We start from the raw sequence: 19,591 nt of genomic DNA on the forward strand, positions 1-19,591 counted from the left end.
CTTGTTGGTTGCAGGTTGCTCGTAGGAACATAACAGCCAGAGAAAGTCCTCAAACACAGAGAGAAGACAGGTGCTTGATGGAGGAACGCCACTGTGTAAGGAACTCCACTGAAGCGTCAGGTCCCTGGGGCGGGCTGAGGGGAAACAGGCAGCACACTGACAGTGCACGATACACATCTATAAATCTCTTTACATAAAAAGGATCCTGTTACACAGTATTATGTAAAAATTATTCTAAGCTATGTTTTAACTATACTTAAAACTCAAATAATATCCACATCCAAATGTGCTGTAATTCCAAATGGGAATACATTGGTGACCACAGAGCTAATTAATAGTTCTGCAAAAACTAGTTTATATGTTATACTTCTCGAGAGACATCATTCCACTATAGTTATTAGATATGAGTGCCTGAATAGCTAATGCATATTTTCTTCAAATGGATTTGCACAAGTACCCTTAAAACTAACAGTGAATTGCACTGGTGAAAAGTAGGACATTTAAGAAGAAAATTTGATGATGGACATGATGAGTTTAATCAGGACCTAGATATCGAATATCCCATCTGAGACCAATTCTCCAAAGCAGCAGCCTCACTGTTGGTGAGAATGTGCTGAAAATGCTCATGCAAAGCCACTCAAGACAAGAGAGCATCATGACTCTTAGTTGTTTTGAGGAGTCACCTTTTATGGCAATAAAAATTACCCAAGTCCTAAATATGTTTTGTGTAGTAAATTTTGCAAATTAGTTTTATAGATCCTGCCAAGTTGCGATGCCATTTTGAGACTAAACACAGTGGAGCCAAAAACAAGGCTTTCCATTTCATCCCATGGGAAAGGAACAGCTTAAGTTTTTGTGAAAAAAAATATGCAAAGAAGTCTGGTGATGAAAAAGCACTGATAGCGCCGCACATAAATAACACAGTGCACATGAAGAAGAACAACATACTTCTAAGGAAAAGGTTAGGAAACCTCAAGCCATGGTTAATAAGATGCGAGTAATTGAGCAACAAGAACATCAAAAGAACAGTCTACTGTATAGAAGCAACAGGAACCCCTGCCTGATCATTCTGCCTGGAGGCAAATTTGCAAATGCACAAATCGCACTATAAATGTAAGTTCCTTGAGGGCAAGTCTATCCTAGTCTACTCTCGAAGATTAGAGTTATGTGCATCTTTACAAACCAGCAGGAGCAAATGATGCTTCTTTTAATAAATAATAATGGCTAACATTTACTGATGACTCACTGTGTCCCCACAGTGTGCTGAACATTTTACATGGAAGGTTGAAGTGAATGGATTTGGTCATACTGGGAGTCTGGTCTTCAGGGTTGCTTTTAACTCTGGCAAAATGATTATTGTCACCTTCAATGACCCCTTCATTAACCTCAACTACATGATCTACATGTTCCAGTATGATTCTACTTATGTAAAGTTCAAAGGCACAGTCAAGGCTGAGAACGAGAAGCTTGTCATCAATGAAAAGTCCAACCTGACTTGTGGTGGTGCAGTGGATAAAGCCTTGACCTGGAACACTGAGGTCGCCAGTTTGAAACCCTGGGCTTGCCTGGTCAAGGCACATATGGGAGTTGATGCTTCCTGCTCCTCCCCCCTTCTCTCTCTCTCTCTCTCTCTCTCTCTCTTTCTGTCCCTCCTCTTTGAGATGAATAAATAAATAAATAATAAAAATAATTTTTAAATAAAGAAAAGTCCATCTCCATTTTCCAGGCGTGAGATCCCCCCCAACATTGAATGAGGGTGATGCTGGTGCTGAATATGCTGTGGAGTCCACTGGTGTCTTCACTACCGTGGGGAAGGCTGGGGCTCACTTGAAGGGTGGAGCCAAGATGGACAACATCTCTGTCCTTTCTGCAGGTGCCCCCATGTTTATGATGGGTGTGAACCATGACAAGTATGTCAACAACTCCCTCAAGATTGTCAGCAATGCCTCTTACACCACCAACTTCTTGTGCTCCCCCCCCCCCCCCCCCCCGCAGCTAACGTCATCCATGACAACTTCGGCATCGTGGAAGGATTCATGACCACAGTCCATGCCATCTCTGCCACCCAGGAAACTGCAGATGGCACCTCTGGCAAGCTGTGGCGTGATGGCCAAGGGGCTGCCCAGAACATCATCCCTGCTTCTACTGGCGCTGCCAAGCTGTGGGCAGGGTCATCCCTGAGCTGAACTGCAAGCTCACTGGGATGGCCTTCTGTGTCCCCAGTCCCAATGTGTCAGTTGTGAATCTGACCTGCCACCTGGAGAAAGCTGCCAGATATGATGACATCAAGAAGGTAGTGAAGGCCCTGGCCGGTTGGCTCAGTGGAAGAGCGTCAGCCTGGTGTGCAGGAGTCCCGGGTTCGATTCCCGGCTAGGGCACACAGGAGAGGCACCCATCTGCTTTCTCCACCCCTCCCCCTCTCCTTCCTCTCTGTCTCTCTCTTCCCCTCCCACAGCCATGGCTCAATTGGAGCAAAGTTGGCCCGGGCGCTGAGGATGGCTCTGTGGCCTCTGCCTCAGGCGCTAGAATGGCTCCGGTTGCGACGGAGCTGCGCCCTAGATGGGCAGAGCATCGCCCCCTGGTGGGCATGCCAGGTGGATTCCGGTTGGGCGCATGCGGGAGTCTGTCTGATTGCCTCCCTGTTTCCAACTTCAGAAAAATACAAAAAAATAAAATAAAAATAAGAAAGTGAAGCAGGCATCAGAGGACCCCCTCAAGGGCATCCTGGGCTACACTGAGGATCAGGTTATCTCCTGTGACTTTAACAGTGACACCCAGTCCTTCACCTTCGATGCTGGGACCAGCATTACCATCGATGACCACTAAGTCAGGCTCATTTCCTGGTATGACAATGAATTTGGCTACCCGAACAGAGTGGCAGACCTTATGGTCCATATGGTCTCCAAAGCGTGAGCCCTCTGGACTACTAGCCCCAGCGAGAAGAAAAAGAGGCCCTCAGCTGCTGGGGAGTCCTTGCCCCAAACTGATTTCCCAACATACTGAGAATCCTCTGCTGACCTCCACGGTTTCCATCCCATGCCCCCGAAGAATGGGAGGGGCTTAGGGAGCTCTACCTTGTCATGTATCATCAGTAATGTTCATTGTGCCCAAACCAAAAAGACAAAAGATACAGTAAGTGCCCTCAGGATCTTTTTTTCTTCTCTTCAACATTCTGTTCAACATTGTGAGCTTCATCTAGTTTATTGCAAATAACATTTTTTATTCTTTAGCATTGGTTTATAGTATTTGTTGTATAAATGTAGCATTGCTTATTGATCCACTTAGCATCAGTGGGTGCTAGGGTGCCTTTCGGTTTTGAGTTATTATGAATAATGCTGCTGTAAATATTTTTGTACATTTTTTGGTAAAGATACGCACTAATTCCTCTTGGATCTTTACCTGGGAGTGAAATGGAGGGTCATAGTATAGGCAGAGTTGAGTAATTGCAATAGAGATAATATGGCCCAAAAAGTCTAAAATATTTACTATCATTCATTTAACAAACATTTAGTGAAAACTTGTTAGGTGTCAGACATTGTTCTCAGCACTGGGGGTGTGATCAAACAGACCAACATCCCCTGTGCTATAGAGCTGGCATCCTCATGTTTTAGTAATATCATGAATTAATAATCAGACATTACTTACATGTTTTTGTTGGCTATTCATTGGTGAGATTTTTAAATTTTGTTTCTAAAAGTCTAAGCAGTGGCAACCTCTCATGTGTTAAGCAGGGTAGACAAATGGCTAAGAGTTTTGGCTTAAAAGAGTGGGATTTTCCACGGATCTCTTGCCACAAATAGTCCAGTTCCTACTACAGTCAACAGAATCCGCAAGCAGAAATTCAGAGCCCCTTTTCGCTGGCCCCTCCCACCTTCATGGAGAACTCTTGCAATGTGCCTGAGCAGGACGCCTTGCACTTGTAGATTGGGCTGGGCCAGCTCTGACCCCGGTCAGCAGACAGCCCTGAAGTTGGCAGTAGTCACCCCAGCTGCAAGGTAACAGTGCAGTAATGCATGACCTAAAGCTATTTCCTTGGAAGAAATGATTAGTTTTAAGCTCCAGTCTTTTAATATGCTTCCAAAGAAGTTAACTATTCAGAAAACTTCCTTCTCACCCCACCCCCAAAATTAAAAAGAAAAAAACCCCACAAGAATTCCAGAAAAATAGGTAACACTTGACCTCTATGAAAGTAAAAACAAGCACAAGAAAACCCCCCAAAAACCCTCTCAAAGTATTTTTTTTTTTTTTTTTTGCATTTTTCCGAAGCTGGAAACTGGGAGGCAGTCAGATAGACTCTCGCATACGCCCAACCGGGATCCACCCGGCATGCCCACCAGGGGGCGATGCTCTGCCCCTCTGGGGCGTAGCTCTGTTGCAACCAGAGCCATTCTAGCACCCGAGGCAGAGGCCACAGAGCCATCCTCAGCACCTGGGCCATCTTTTGCTCCAATGGAGCCTTGGCTGCGGGAGGGGAAGAGAGAGACAGAGAGGAAGGAGAGGGGGAGGGGTAGAGAAGCAGATGGGCGCTTCTCCTGTGTGCCCTGGCCGGGAATCGAACCCAGTACTCCTGCACGCCAGGCTGATGCTCTACCACTGAGCCAACCGGCCAGGGCCTCTCTTAAAGTATATTTTAAGGTTTCAAGCTATAGCCACGTAAGTTACTGTTACCTATAGTAAGCATGTGAGTGACATTATCCAGCCATGAAAACCCATGAAATAAAAGACAATTTAGGAAAAACATTGCTTTTAGTCTATGTAGTAAATGCTTTATTTATTTATTTATTTATTTATTTATTTATTTATTTATTTATTTATTTATTTTTACAGAGACAGAGAGTGAGTCAGAGAGAGGGATAGACAGGGACAGACAGGAACGGAGAGAGATGAGAAGCATCAATCATTAGTTTTTCATTGCGCGTTGAAACACCTTAGTTATTCATTGATTGCTTTCTCATATGTGCCTTGACTGCGGGCCTTCAGCAGACTGAGTAGCCCCTTGTTGGAGCCAGCGACCTTGGGTTCAAGCTGGTGGGCTTTTGCTCAAACCAGATGAGCCCGTGCTCAAGCTGGCGACCTTGGGGTCTCGAACCTGGGTCCTCGGCATCCCAGTCCAACGCTCTATCCACTGCGCCACTGCCTGGTCAGGCATAAATGCTTTATTTTGAATGTAGAAAAAGAAGTGCACACTTAGTAGAAAATTTAATTCTTCCAGCCCTCAGTAAATAGATGCTGAACAAATATTTTTAAAATTGAGAATTGAAGGGGCCCAAAAGTCTTGGTTTTTCCTAGACTAATTCATAGCTCCTTCCAGCTAGACCGTGAGCTCCACAGAGAGGACAGTTCTGTTTGTGACTGAATTCCTGTTTGTGACATAAACATAAGCAGAGCGATTACACAGCACAATCCCTAGCACAACACACAGAAGGGGCTTAATAAAAAAATTGTTGATATTACTAATTACAGTATAGTTGTAATAATAGTAACAGTAACAATCATTGTCACTATATTGTTATCATGATCTTTATTATAGCTAAAAACAACTTTTGATACTGACTAGATCAGCCCTATACAGTATATTACAGACTAAAAAAATGAGAAAACTGAGTAGCACCACCATGTTCCTAGTTATGCAGACCAAGGACCTACAGTTGTCCTCAGCACCTCCATTTTCCTCCCTGACTGATGTCACCAAACAGAGGTCTCTCTACATTCTCAAGTTCCCTTTGCTCCACCCAAGACCATCATCCTAGTCCAACCTGTTGCCACCTCATATTCCACTGCAGAACATCTATTGGTCCCCTCATTCACCAGGCCCCTTCACCAGAGGACCACAGTGATGCTTTTAAAATGTGAATTAAAAAAAAAAAAAAAAGACCGGCCCTGGCCAGTTGCTCAGTGGATAGAGCCTTGGCCCAGTGTATGGACGTCACAGGTTTGATTCCCAGTCAGGACACACGGGAGAAGCAATCATCTGCTTCTCTCCCCCACCCTCTCCCCCTGCTCTCCCTCTTCCCTTCCCACAGCTAGGGGCTCAGTTGATTCAAGCACGGCACAGATACTGAGTATAGCTTGGTTGGTTTGAGCGCTTTGGCCTCAGGCACTAAAAATAGCTCCATACTCAAACAGCCCCAGACAGGGTTACTAGGTGGATCCTGGTCCCAGCCTCACTATCTCCCCTCCTCTTGCTTAAAAAAAAAAAAAAAAAGGACCAAACAACACTTTTATTATAGAAGTACACATGCACTATAGAATTTTTAAAGACATGAATTTTAAAAATGTAAAACTTGACATTCCCAACATCATTTATATTTTAGTATATGTTTGCCCCACCCTGATAATATTTGTCACAATTATAATTTTACATTTTTTTGTATGATTTTTAATGCCCTGGACAGATAGCTCAGTTGTTGCAAAGCACAGAAGTTGCCGGTTTAATCCCTGGTCAGGGCACATACAGGAACAGCTCGATGTTCCTGTCTCTTTCTCTCTCACTCCTCCTCTCTCACTAAAATCAATTTGATAAAAAATAAAAAAGTGTCTATTTTCTCCAAAGGTAATATAACTAACTCCTTGAGGGCAAGGAATAGCCCCAAGTATATCTCCAATTGCTAGCACAGTGGGGAACACATGTTATAACTTAACAAATATTCATTGAGTGAATAAATAAACACAGTAAACTTGACAGAGTAAACAATAATTTAGTACATATATTTTGGGGTGTGTGGGCCACAAACCCTCTTTCTTAGAATTAATTTTACAACCCAATGAGCTGATTTATAATAGTTTCATTTGGTCTGCCCACAGAGCATCGGACTAGGACGCAGAGGACCCAGGTTCAAAACCCCAAGGTCGCCGGCTTGAGCGCGGGCTCATCCGGTTTGAGCAAGGCTCATCAGCTTGAGCCCAAGGTCGCTGACTTGAGCAAGGGGTTACTCGGTCTGCTGTAGCCCCCCAATCAAGGCACATATGAGAAAGCAATCAATGAACAACCAAGGTGTCGCAACAAAGAATTGATGCTTCTCATCTCTCTCCCTTCCTGTCTGTCCCTATGTGTTCCTCTCTCTCTCTGTTACAAAAAAAAAAAAAAAAAAAGTTACATTGTACTAACTCCATGACTCTATCCATGATAATTAATTGGGTCAGGGCAGACACTTGACCCTTTGTCCTGGGAACTAGGATCTGGACTCCAGAGACAGCAGAGAGAGTCAGGTATGTGGGAATTGAGGGACTGCTGGATACTTGGATGGCTGGGGATCCCTTGTACATGGGTGAAGAAGCACAGAAAAACAGTCTACAGGTAAGGAGAATGAAACAGACACAGAGTGCTAAGCAGAGATAAGAAGTGGCGAAAACCATCAAGTTCTCAAAGATATGCTACTTATTGGCTCTACTCCAAGAAGCCCAGATACCTGTGGATCAGAAGATATCATTCTGTGTTGGAAATAAAGCCCCTCTCCTTTTTTAGCTGGTTCAGCTCAATTTCTAGTACATATTTGTAAACCAAAGTGTCTCAACCAAGACATACATTATTCATATACAGTGGTCCCCCATCTGTCGCGGGGGTTAGATTCCAGAACCCCCCATGATAGGCAAAAATCCGCGAAGTAGCAACCTTATATTTATTTTATTTATATATATATATATTTAAGGCTTTATGAACCCTCCCCACACTCTTATAAACCTTTCCCCACACTGTTATTAACCTTTCCCTCACTCTTACAAACACTTTTAATTTTTTAGGCTAGAAAATCCTTACTTTACCACAAAAATAATTGAAATGATAAATATATAAAAATATCTATATACCACAAAATGCCATGATATAGCGAAAAATCTGCAATACAAAATTAGAAATATATAATACAATTTAAAAATCCACAATACAGTGAGGCCACGAAAAGTGAACTGCGATCTGGCGAGGGACGACTGTATTATAAGATTCATCAAAGTGACCATAGTAAATCTGCCTAGGGCAATACCTTTTTAGAGAGAGAGGGGTGAGAGAGAGACAGAGAGAGAAGGGGGAGGAGCAGGAAGCATCAACTCCCATATGTACCTTGACCAGGCAAGCCCAAGGTTTTGAACCGGCGACCTCAGTGTTCCAGGTCAATACTTTATCCCACTGCGCCACCACAGGTCAGGCGGCAATACCTTTTTGATGTTCGTCCAAATCCCAGCATTTCACCTACATGGGCAAACTCATCCTACTGCGGCTTCCTCTGCCTTCTCTAGCCTATTGGGTAGTAAAGGAACCAAGGATGGGGTACCTTCTGCTTGAAACAGAGAGGACAGGATGTGGGCCGGAGGCAGACTTGACTTTGAGAGTCTTGAATCTTTCACCTGAAATAGACATATGCATTCAAAGAGGACAAAAACCCAGTAATTTCTATGACATTTCAGAATAGAGAACTGAAAAATAAAAAGGGTGTGTGTGGGGGGGGATGTTAAGCTAAAACCAGACTCATTTTGGATTGTTTGGGTTGTAGCTTCGGGCTATTTAAAGGAACTCCTTTGAATTCCCCAAAGGATTTTTTTTTTTTCTGTTCTTTTTGTCATTCAGTGGCCAACTCAGAGTTTGCTGGTTTCTGGAAAATCCCGGGGATTTTGAAAAAGAAAATCTAGAGTCGCTTGTGGTTACAATGAAACTATGCAGAAACTATGCAGACTGATCCAGGCAGGGATACACTTGAAAGTGTGTGTAGTAGTTGAGAGAGATGGTATGAACCATCCTCCCTCTCATCCCTGAAGATCTTAAAACACAATGTACTAGTTTGGGGACCAGATGTCTGGTCAGTGTTAGGGATGCAGGCTAGAGTTATATTTTTTCCTCTGTAAAACTAAGGGTGCCCTTGGCCTCTTTGGCCATGCATGTCACCAGATTTCCCCCTGTTATTCCAGACCATAGTCATTTGGTAAGGCTGAAATTTCATTTGTTTCTATTTTATAAAAAATCTGTTGCATAATGACCCTCACCAGAGTCAAGGCTAACACAGGAGGTGCAGACTCAAAGCACCGTGTACAGAAATCTGTTGAGATTTTGCTGATGATCTAACCATTTAGGGAGTCAGAGAGAGGTGGCAGAAGGAGAAAGGGGGGGGGTATTATTACGGCCCTAATTAGTGAACAGTGGGGCTCAGCACACAGGGCAGTTCTGGGGCCTCATCCTGTTCTCATTCCCCAGCAACCAAGAAGAGGAGTCTGGCCAGCGATACTTCCCTCTGGGGAGAATGGAAGTTGGCCTCGCTGTCTACTCTCCAAATATAGGAGGGACCTTTCTCAAGACACTCCCGTACATGTCTATTGGGGCTGATCTGAAAGAGAGAGACTGAGACAGAGAAAGGAAAGAAGAAAGAAAAGAAGACAGAAGCATGAGCACCCTGGACTGCATATAGTTTAGAAATTAGCAGGTTATCTGTGCCAGGCCCCCCTGCATGTCTCTACCATAGGTCAGCCAGGGACTGAGAGGGATACAACTGGGGCCAGCTGCTGGTGTTAAAGATGCTAAAACTACTTTGGCCAGGAGGGGGCCCCAAATTTCACTCAAGTTTGCACATCTCAGGGTAATAGTCCAGTTAGATAGACCTCACTTTATGGAATAGTTATCCACTATGCTAGAGCATGGAAGGGACCAGAAAGATCACCAGAGACTCAGATGTGGGAAGTGACTGCAAGATCACAAGGCTGGTTTGAGCAGAGCTAGAACCCAGGCTGGGTAAGTCCTGCTCCAAAACTGTTCATTTGACATCACTATTTTTTTTTTGAATTTTCAACAAATTAATGAATTTGAAAGTTTAGTGATACAAACACATATAATCAAATTAAGTAACTGAAATAAGTGGTCAGTTCAAGGAAACACAATGAGTAAATCCACTTACTTAATGAAAAGAAATGGCCAGCTTATTAAATACGATCAATTGTCAGCAATCCAGAGACTTAGCAATGCAATTACACAATTGTTTGAGAAGTAAAAAAATATAAAATCATCGAATAATTCCTTTTATTTAACTTGAAAACAAATGTTGATTGTTAACTAAATGAATTCTTTTATCATTATTTATTTGTTTGTTTGTTTATTTTGTATTTTTCTGAAGTGAGAAGCAGGGAGGCAGAGAGACAGACTCCAGCATGCGCCCACCTGGCATGCCCACTAAGGGGCGATGCTCTGCCCATCTGGGGCATTGCTTCGTTGCAACTGGAACCCATTCTAGCGCCTGAGGTGGAGGCCATGGAGCCATCTTCAGCCCCTGGGCCAACTTTGCTCCAATGGAGCCTTGGCTGCGGGAGGGAAAGAGAGAGAGAGAGAGAGCAAGGAGAGGGGGAAGTATGGAGAAACAGATAAGGCGCTTCTGTGTGCCCTGGCTTGACATTACTTTTATCAGCAGCACCTACAAATATCTGTTGAGATCCCAGAAATTTGAAAATGTGTGGAGAGGGAAAGGATGGTGCCAGAGCCTAAGTTCACAGTCCTCAAGATCCTCACTGGCTTCTTACAGGTTTAGAAGGCACAACCTGAGCAAAGCAAAGTTCAAGAACAATTAAAGATGTCAATAAGCGTTCGATACAGTAGCGGCTGAGCCATCACAAGGCAATGTATGGCTAATAGCCAAACGAATGAATTGCAATTGCTATAGACCTTCTGATGAGGAAGAAGAGAATTATATATACTATGACTTGTTTAGCATTACTGTTTCCAATGCTTTCCTGTATATGTTCTTTGGGGTGGTCATGAAAACTACATGGGAGAGGAGGCGGGTGGGCTCTGCATATAAGGAGCGGATAGGATTTGCATGTGCACAGACCTCCATGGAGACACATACATGGTCCCCGCCCTTGAGGACTGTTCTACTTCATGGAGGTCTCCAGAGAGTGTCTGATGCTTGTGTGAATGGAGAACTGGAAAGAGGAACCCTGAGTTAACAGGACAGCAACGTGCTGGATCTGTAGGTGTTTATAGGTCCGCAAAGCATGCTCTTTAAATGAACTCTTCTTGCCTGTGAATAGGCTCATGAGCGTGTTGGTGGACAGACGGCTGGTCTGGGACCACCTTGTTGTGTGGCGTCAGGCAACCTGCTTAGTTTCTCTAGGCTTCAATTTGCTTCTCTGTCAAATTAAGGGAGTAAATTACCTCTCTGGTCCCTTCCAGTTGGAAAAAAAGTCTTTGGTTCTAAACATCCTACAGTTATGTGGTTGAAAAATTAGATTTTTATGTATCAGTCAGTGTGCATCTTTATTTTGGGTCCCTTTCCCTTTATCCTCATTTTTTTCTTTTGGTACTTTTATGATTATATTTTGTCATTTGAATTCATACAAGGTCCTTAGATTGGAGTCATACCCAATGAGGATGACAGAATAAGGGTTTACCTGGTCCTCTCCAGCACTATTAGCTCCTTGAGCTGATCCTTTCAATATAGGCCACCCAGTGTACCTACTATGTGCCAGGCATGCTGGGGGTTTGAACGAATGAAACAAAGCCTGGTCTCCAAGGAGACTTCAACTGGTCTCAATCATTTCTGGATCATGTCAGGCACATGTGATGCAGGTGATCAGTAGATATTGTGTAGAAGAGCTAGAAGGCTTAAGTCACTGTTGGGAAAAAAGAGTTTGAAACGTACCCAGGAAGAAGGGAGAGGCTGTACCATTTCATACTTAAAGCCTCTTGGGCATACGGCCCCAGGAAGGAAAAGAGATTTTCTCCCACAGGTATAAATAACTTCTGCTCAACTAATCCCCAGAGACCTGGCACCATGGGGTTGGAGTGAGGGTTGGCACTCAGTTGCTCCCTCCAGGTGAGGTAATTTGAGAGCTCAGAGGGAGTTGAAAGCATTCAAGCTGTGCTTGGAGACTCAATTTAGGAGATGTCAGTTTGTCTGGAGTTTCTTAGTCTGGAAGAAGGCCATCACCTTGTAGTCAAGCACTGAATCACTAGGATAGCAGGGGAGCATGGAATATATATAGGAAAGAATCTTAAAAGACCATCTTGTTCAGCTTCCACATTTTTCAAATGAGAACATTAAGGTGACTAAATATTCTGCTCACAAAAATTAGGGGATATTTTATAGCTTCATATTCATTTTGAAATATCCCCTAATTTTTGTGAGCAGTATATTTACTCAAGGTCAGATATTCAGATAGGGGCATCGCTTGGTGTTCTAGCACCCCTCCGTACAGAGGGAGGAACAGTGTGGGACTCTGTAGCAAGCAAACGTGTGAATAAAGCCTTAGATTGGTACATGGGTTCTGACAGTGCAGAGGAGAATATATTACTAGAACAAGGGCATAAAATTCTTTGCCCCATTTCAGATGTTTCACCTTGGTCCATAGTCACAAAGCTGTATTGTGATTGTGAAGCAATAAGATTCATTGTGAAAACACTACACTATCTCTTTAAATATGTTTGAAACTAGAATGGGAAAAAATGTTGAAGTAGATGGGGGGGGGGGTGTAAATTGAATTAAATTGTAATTGTGCTCTGGGTCCAGGGACAGACAAGTGGCTTGGAAAGTCAGTTTTCCATGCCTGAAGGAGAGGTTGTGAGAAAGCCAGAGCCTGGGGCAATGATGAGCTGGCCCCCAAGCCAGTGCATTTTCCCACCATTGTGTGCTCCCTTCTTTCCTCCCCCGCTGGAGGAGGGTCCCAGGGGAGCCCTGGGCTTAAGGCAGTGGTGTTCTGCAGAGTCTTGTAACCTTACTGGTAAATGATATCACAGGTTAGTTACAGAGGCCCAGATCAGTGGACAATTCAAGCAGCGGATCGATCACATTTCCCGGGAGAATTCATCCTTTGTGACCCGCAGGGGTGGGGGGCAGGTGGTTTATTAGAAGAGGCTCAGGCTTGAAGGATTTAATAGAGGGCCCCTTCCCCATTCCTGTCTCTTCCTCGGGAGGCCTGGGGAGTAACAGCAGGGTAATAAACTATATTTCATTAAAGAGATCTGGGGTATAGGAATGAGAGGGATACGTAAAAGTGGGGGGACAAAAAGACACAAACCCGCTCCAAGACTAAAACCAGGTTGGGGGCGCGCTGGCTTCACAACGCCCCCCCCCCCGGCCCCTCCTCCCTCGGAAGCCACCCAGAGTTTCTGAGCCCCGCAAAGTAGCCCAAGGCCGCGCCAGGCCGCCGACTGCCCTCTGGGGTCGGTGGGGACGCGCCGGCCCGCCGCGGTCTCTCGGGCTGGGCGGCAGCCCCCTCCCCGGTTCCCCGAGCCCCTCCCCCAGGCCTGGAGCCCCTCCCCGCGCGCTTCGCCTCTCTTCTCTCCCCTCCCCTCCCTTCCCTTCCTCGCCTGCCCGGCCCTGCCTCCGCCTCCAGCGCCCACAGCCTCCGCCTGCGCGAGCCCCCCGTTGCCGGAGCACGGCGAGGGGGCGCCGCCTGCCCCTCCCCAGCGCGCTGACAGCAGGCTCCGGGGTCCCCGCCCCGGCGGGACACACCCCCGCCCCTCCCCTGCTCCGCCAGTTCCCGCCGGACCCACCGGGCGGCGGCGGAGACAGCGGGCGGACGAGCCGGAGAGCGGCGGCGGCGGCGGCGGCGCGGGAGGGAAGGGGAGCGCGGCAGGCCCAAGGGGAGCCGCCCCGGGCGCACGGAGCCGGCGTGCCCTCCGGGACCGCCCCCGTCCCGGTGCCGTACCTGTGGGCGCCTGGAGCCGGGGCAGCGGCGCGCGGGGCCGAAGTGGCTGGGTGGCCCCAGGGACCTGGGAAGCAGGAGAGAAAGAACCACAGCCCGGCCGGGATGAGAAGGTGACGTCGCCGGGGGGCGCTACTCGCTTTGTGGGAGAAGATGCTCGCCTACTGCGTGCAAGATGCCACCGTGGTGGATGTGGAGAAGCGGAGGAACCCCTCCAAGCACTATGTGAGTACTGCCCCAGACAGCTCTGCGGAGGTCTGGCCAGGGACCCCGGGTGGTCCCTCGCCCCTCTCCGCTGTTGAGTCTCGGAGCTAAGTGCCCACTGGGCAGCCCTCGCTGTGGAGTTTCTCTGCAAGCTGTGATCTCCAGGAAAGTCTTTTCTATTCTCCCTCCACTCGCTGCCTCCCCCAGCCCCGCGTTTTCTTTTTGGCTTTGGAATTGGCAAGTGGTTGCCCTTGTCTGTTACAATGGTGAAGTCATCTGTCCGCCTGAGCGTTGATGGGTGGTGGGGGAACGTTGGTCAAACCCTCATTGAGAAGCTCTATTGGGCGAGAGCATCTTCGCGGCCCTCCCTGGGGGCTCGGGTCGCTCTCGCTTACACAGACCAGGATGCCTTCTGGGGCTCGCCTTGGGGACGGAAGCCTCGCGCTCCCCTTTCTGCCTCCTAGACCTGGGTCTGGGGGGCAGAGGGAGCCGCCGCGCCCCCTGCCCCACCTCCACCCTCTGCCCTGAGCTTTGATTTTCTTCTTAAAATCATTGTGTTTGTCGGTGTGAGGAGAATTGTGGCTTTTCCTTTTATCCCTACTCTGGACGTGACCCTTAACCGGGTTCATTTCCTCTGGAGTGATGCTCCATCTCCAGACACGAGGAGGCAAATGTTTGCTGTGGTCTCCGAGGAACAGCGGCCCCTCCCCCTTTCTTCCCCAAACTTAATGAGAAAGGACTAAGGTTGATTGACTCGAGCTTGGGAGTCTGTGTGACATGGCCTCCTTTCATCTCAGCCAGTCCTGTCTTCCCATCCTTCTCACCTTAGGAAGTAAACTCGGTGTCCTTGACGCCTGAGGACTCCGACTGAGCAGTCAGTGCGCCTGCACTTGAGATGGAAGGGACCGACAGCCGGGCATCCAAAGCAGGACTGCATCTTATTTGCAAATTAAGCACTTAAAGGACTGCTTTAGCAGGACATTTAGACTGCTCAAAGCATTAATTTTAACAATTAAAACAGGCTGTTGGTTGCTGCCCTAGACTGCACATTTGAAATGCCTTTTATTTCCCCCTTGGAAGGGAACTGGGGTTTATGCTAATGTCAGCTGCAGGGGACTCTTTCTGCCTTTGTCACCCTTAGCTCTGAACTTTGGGTTTCTTATGGGAGCAAATGGGGCTGAGCTCAGGTTGGGGAAGAGGTAAACCAGGTAAACCGAGGGGCTGGTTCCTGACTAGACAGAGAGGTGGGTGCCCAGGGGGGACATTCCCTGACATGGTTGTAGAGTTGTTCCTTTTGCATTATTAGGCTTAGCAGGCAACTTCCGCTGCTTTTCAAGAACGCTTTTTTAGAGGACTTGGGTCACCAGGTGGTCATCCTGCTCAGGTGGCGATGTCCATTTGTACATCCCAGTGCTTATGATCAAGTCAGCCTTCCTAACTTTTTTTCTCAAACGTTGCAGGCTGTTAGGGGTCCTTTTTCTAGTCCCGGGTTAAGATTGGCACTGCTTTCAACAGATGGCACTCTCTACTCTGAGACTCAGGCTGGTACTTTTCCAACTCTGGATTTAAGGTAAAACATCAAATTTTACCAATCTGATAAATAATGTCCAAGATTACAGATGTAGGACATACTGGCAACAGGCCAGGAGTGTTGCTAATGCGACCAAGGACCCCCTGCAGAGTGTTGAGGGGGTGATTCAGTGCTGGGGCTCTAAGTAACATTGGGCGAGTTACTTAACTTCTGTGGGCTTCAGTTTCCTCATTTTTATAGTGAGGATAATAATAGTACCCATCTCATAGGGTTGTTGGGAGAATTAAATGAAATCATCCATGCAGAGCCTTAGCCCAGTTCCTGGCCCATAACAGGCAGTCATTAAATGGTAGCTTATTTTTGGTGAGATTCTGACTGAGAAAGCACTTTTGAAAAGCAGCTATTAATGGTCTGGCAAAAAGGAAGAAAGATTTTGGGTTTTAAGATTGATAATAACTTGTTTTATGTGAAAAATACAAAAGAAGTCTTGTCCAATTCCCTTGAAATGATCATTTCCTCCCTTTTTACAGACAAAAATGTTTCCCAGGACATCTCTGCTTCCCGTGTAAAAATCGACATTATGTTTGGGGCAGGGAATGATGTCACTGAACAGATGGTATCCTATAGAGCCATGAACGAATGTGGTGGAAAACAGTTCAAGGAGAAAGTGTTACATGTTGTGAAACTGTGGAGCTGGCGGGGGCCTGAGGACTTACTAGGCTGGACCCATCATTTTACAGATGAGGACACTGAGAACCAGAGGGGATCAAGTCACTTGCAGCATAGCACCTGGGTCTAATGGTCTTTTGTGTGTGGTGTGGGTTTTGTTCATTGAAGTGTCCGAAATCTAGTTGGGGTTGACCAGGAAGACAAATACCTGATGGTAGCAAACGGTTCCTCACATATTCGGGACATAAATGCATAGTGTTTAAAGAGAGGGTGACGAGTAATAGAAAGTGTAGGTGGGGTCCCCAGAAGCAGGAAGAGCATGTTGGGGTGGGGGCTGTGCCTCTGAGGCTTAGGATTTCCTTTTTTCTTGGCCCTTGCACGGTGGACTCCGTACACCAGAAGGTGAAGTGTTTGGGTGAGGCACTCTGGTGCGGGTCGCTAGCAGGACACACTGTGCCCAAGTCACATATGTTCTGGAAGGCTCTGGGCTGGAGAAACATACCTTCTTCCCACCTCTCCTCCACGGATGGTGAATCTGAGTTTGTGTTTTGGCAAATTGCAGAGCAGAGAGGTTTTATGGGACATGCGTGTTAGCCAGAGGGAGCTGATGAGAGGCCTGGGGCCCAAGCAGGAGGGGCTCTGCTGCCTGCAGAACGCTGGGAACACAACGCAGAGGTCCTCTCAGGACACCCAGCGAAGGGCGCGCTCTTCCCCAGGCTGAGGGGAGCTGCCTGGACACTGAGGGTCTTGTGCTTTCGGTCTGTTTATGAAAGGCAGGCATGTGGTCTCCATCATCTGGATGGTGCTGTCAGCCCCTGGCTGCCTTCGTCTCTGCCAGGCCCCTGCTCAGGGTGGAGTTAGGGGAGGGTGGGCAGCTGCTGCTTAGGCCGGGCTCCCTGGCATGGAGTCGGGCTCCTCTATTAGCTTATAGGAGCTGCCTGCCACTGGAGAGACCTTAGGTACACTGGCTTTGGCCCCAGACCACTTGAGTTTAAAATGATCCTGATGATGTTGGGTGAAAACTGCATATGTCTTCATTTACAGGTTTTCCACACGAATATGGGTCCAGGTCCACAGAATTCTTCACACTCACAGGCATGTGTAGATGTAGGTCAAGTCATGTGGTTGTGGAGAGAAGCTTGTTTATCTAAAACAAACAAGGATTTATTTGTTTGGATTTGGGAGACATTGTGCTCTCACTGTCGTTTCCTTTCCTAATTGTTGAATTCGGACAAATACTAGTCATGAGTGCTCTGATCCTCGACTCTATGGGAATGAAATAATAGCCAGCCAGTGTTAGCATTTGCTATTGATGGTGCTTCACGTGCATGAGTTCATGTGATTTCTACCATTCATTGAGTGTACCCTAACATGGGGTTGGTTCTTTGATGCCTTTATACAGATGAGTTAACTGAGTCTTGGAGAAGTTAGAGATTGCTCAGGGTCTCCTAGTTAGTTAAGGCAGATCAGAGTAAAGTCAGGTCAGTTTACCTCCAAAGGGGGGAATGCACTTAAAATGGGGCCCTTCCCTTCATTTGGAGTCTGGCTGGGGAGACCAACCTCAGGCCTGCACAGCAGCAAGAGAGCAACGCAGGGTGGTGTTTGAGGACTGCCTCCTTGTGTGGGACGTTCACCTCGTGCCATGGAGGACAGTCACCATGAGGCATGAGGAGTGGAGCAAATCCAGGATGACAGCTGGGCCCCAGTGATACTTTTGAGATGATAAATGAAGAATTGACACAGCGGAAATAACATATTCTCTGTGTGTTTAGATCATTACAGATTTTTGTCTTGGGAGCTACATCTTTAGGAATTGGCCCCAGACCTGTTATTTCTCAGCCTTTCAGTTTTCCTCCAGGCCCTTAGCCTGTGGATCCAGCCCCACAGGAGGGAGGATGTGCAGCTGTGGCATGGAAAGGTCTTCTCAGGGCCTGTTTCATTAGGGGATGAGTGGTGTTGGCCAGATCAGGGTTTGAATCCCGCCTCTGGCTCTTTCTAGTTGTACAAGCTGGAGCCAGCCACCCTGGGCCTCAGTTTCCTCACCTGTACACTCACAGAGCTTTGGGGAAATTGATCTGAGATAATTTGGGTAAAGCTTCTATTTGGTACCTGGACCCCGTCACGAGCACTCAACATATGCTAGTTTCCATCGAGTGTTCCTGTTCACCAAAACACTGGAGTACATTTAGGAGCTGATAGGTGAAGCTGAGAGAAAAGGAAAGATTGAGGCAAAAAAGGGAGGCCCAGCTGTTCATAATCTGCTGGGAAATTGGGCTACATGCCCTGTGGAAAACACCCAACGTACAAGAGGAACACATAAGCAAGGGGCAGCTGTTCAGACCTGGAGGGCTTCCTGCAGCTGAGCTAGGGATGGCTTCCCGGTCAGTTGGGAGAGAACCCGAACTGGGGTAAAGCAGTAGAGGGGTGCTCCAGGGAAGGGCAAGGTCAAATACGATCCTAGCCCCAAGGTCAGCACCAGAGAACAGTTTCTTCCCCTTCTCCAAGAAGGGAAATGATCTAGGGGTGATTCACAGGTCTGACAAGGCTCCCTACTTATGGAACAACCAACCACATCCTTCAAGGCCGTTGGAGCAGGGAGCACAACCAGCCATTTATCATAGCCCTTTTTAGAGCTGAGTGAGGGTTTGCGGGGGTACAGATCAGGATTGGAATCACTGTGTGTGGTGGCAGGCGAAGGGGAGGGGAAGGGAAGGGAAAAATAAACCTATTTGATGTCATAGGAGACTGGTTCCAGTTCCAGAAATATAAGTGCCAGCTGCTGCATTTTCCAAAGAGATGTTCCGGGGCCAGCATGAGTTAATGGCCAGTGGAGGCTCTGAATTAGAGGAGCGTTGTTAGGACTTCTGACTTTGGGTTTGCACAGCAGTCCCCTGGAAATTGCCTTCTAATTTCCTCAGCTTGAGTCACTGACCAGGCTCTTTCTTAGCCAGAAAATGTCTAATAGGCAACTCTGTTCTCTTTTGCCTCTTGATTGAACGAAATAAAACAAATAATAGCATTATACATATGGTAGTTACGTTTTACTCCTGCTGAGTTCTGAGAATCCAGGAAAGGGATAATGGATTAGGACAGGGATCCAAGGAACAGGAAGGGCAAGGGGTGTGTGTGGGAAATGAGGTGGAGATTCTGGCTTCAGACATAGGTTCTGAGCAAGGGCCAGAGGTTTACTCTGCCCTGGCAATTGCCAAAAACAATGGAAACATCCAGTAGGGTGGCTAGCATTTCAAGAGTGGATTCCCAGAGCTATGTGTGATTTCTCGCAGCTGCTACCTGCAGTCAAGTCTGTCATAGGAAGGCAGGTGAACGGAGAGGTCAGGAGCCTTAGAAAGGAGGGCGGGAGTGTGAGCCATCAGAAGGCTGCCCGCATGCCCCTGAGTAACCGCCAGGCAAGTTACTACATCAACAGAGTTGCTGAGCAGAGTCCAGCGAGGATAAGACGCACAGTGAGGCGAGAAGGGCAAGAACTTATATATACTTACATATACGCACCTACTACGTGCCAGGCAGTGCAAAATGTACCTTTTTAGAGGTGATCTTATTGGACCTTCC

The 19,591-nt window shown here is 46.9% G+C and overlaps 2 protein-coding genes across 3 annotated transcripts in view; both read left to right on the forward strand.

Annotated features, from left to right (window-relative positions):
- Window positions 1-979: 979 nt before the first annotated feature.
- LOC136384427 (glyceraldehyde-3-phosphate dehydrogenase-like) lies at window positions 980-13,734 on the forward strand. The gene is given in 8 exon segments (XM_066354594.1): window positions 980-997; window positions 1,260-1,500; window positions 1,727-1,971; window positions 1,974-2,157; window positions 2,160-2,293; window positions 2,686-2,909; window positions 7,177-7,297; window positions 13,306-13,734. Coding segments are annotated over 8 exon segments (1,596 nt in total).
- Window positions 13,352-19,591, forward strand: part of SH3PXD2A (SH3 and PX domains 2A) — a 241,501-nt gene continuing 235,261 nt past the window's right edge. Inside the window, exon 1 of one of the 2 annotated variants that reach the window (XM_066354520.1) lies at window positions 13,352-13,842. In XM_066354520.1, coding sequence (XP_066210617.1) covers window positions 13,771-13,842 — 72 coding nt within the window. In that variant the 5' untranslated portion in view covers window positions 13,352-13,770. The remainder of the gene's footprint in view (window positions 13,843-19,591) is intronic. The other variant, XM_066354521.1, reaches the window with a different exon arrangement.

This window comes from Saccopteryx leptura, chromosome 13, assembly GCF_036850995.1.
Source record: "Saccopteryx leptura isolate mSacLep1 chromosome 13, mSacLep1_pri_phased_curated, whole genome shotgun sequence".
Classification (NCBI taxonomy): domain Eukaryota; kingdom Metazoa; phylum Chordata; class Mammalia; order Chiroptera; family Emballonuridae; genus Saccopteryx; species Saccopteryx leptura.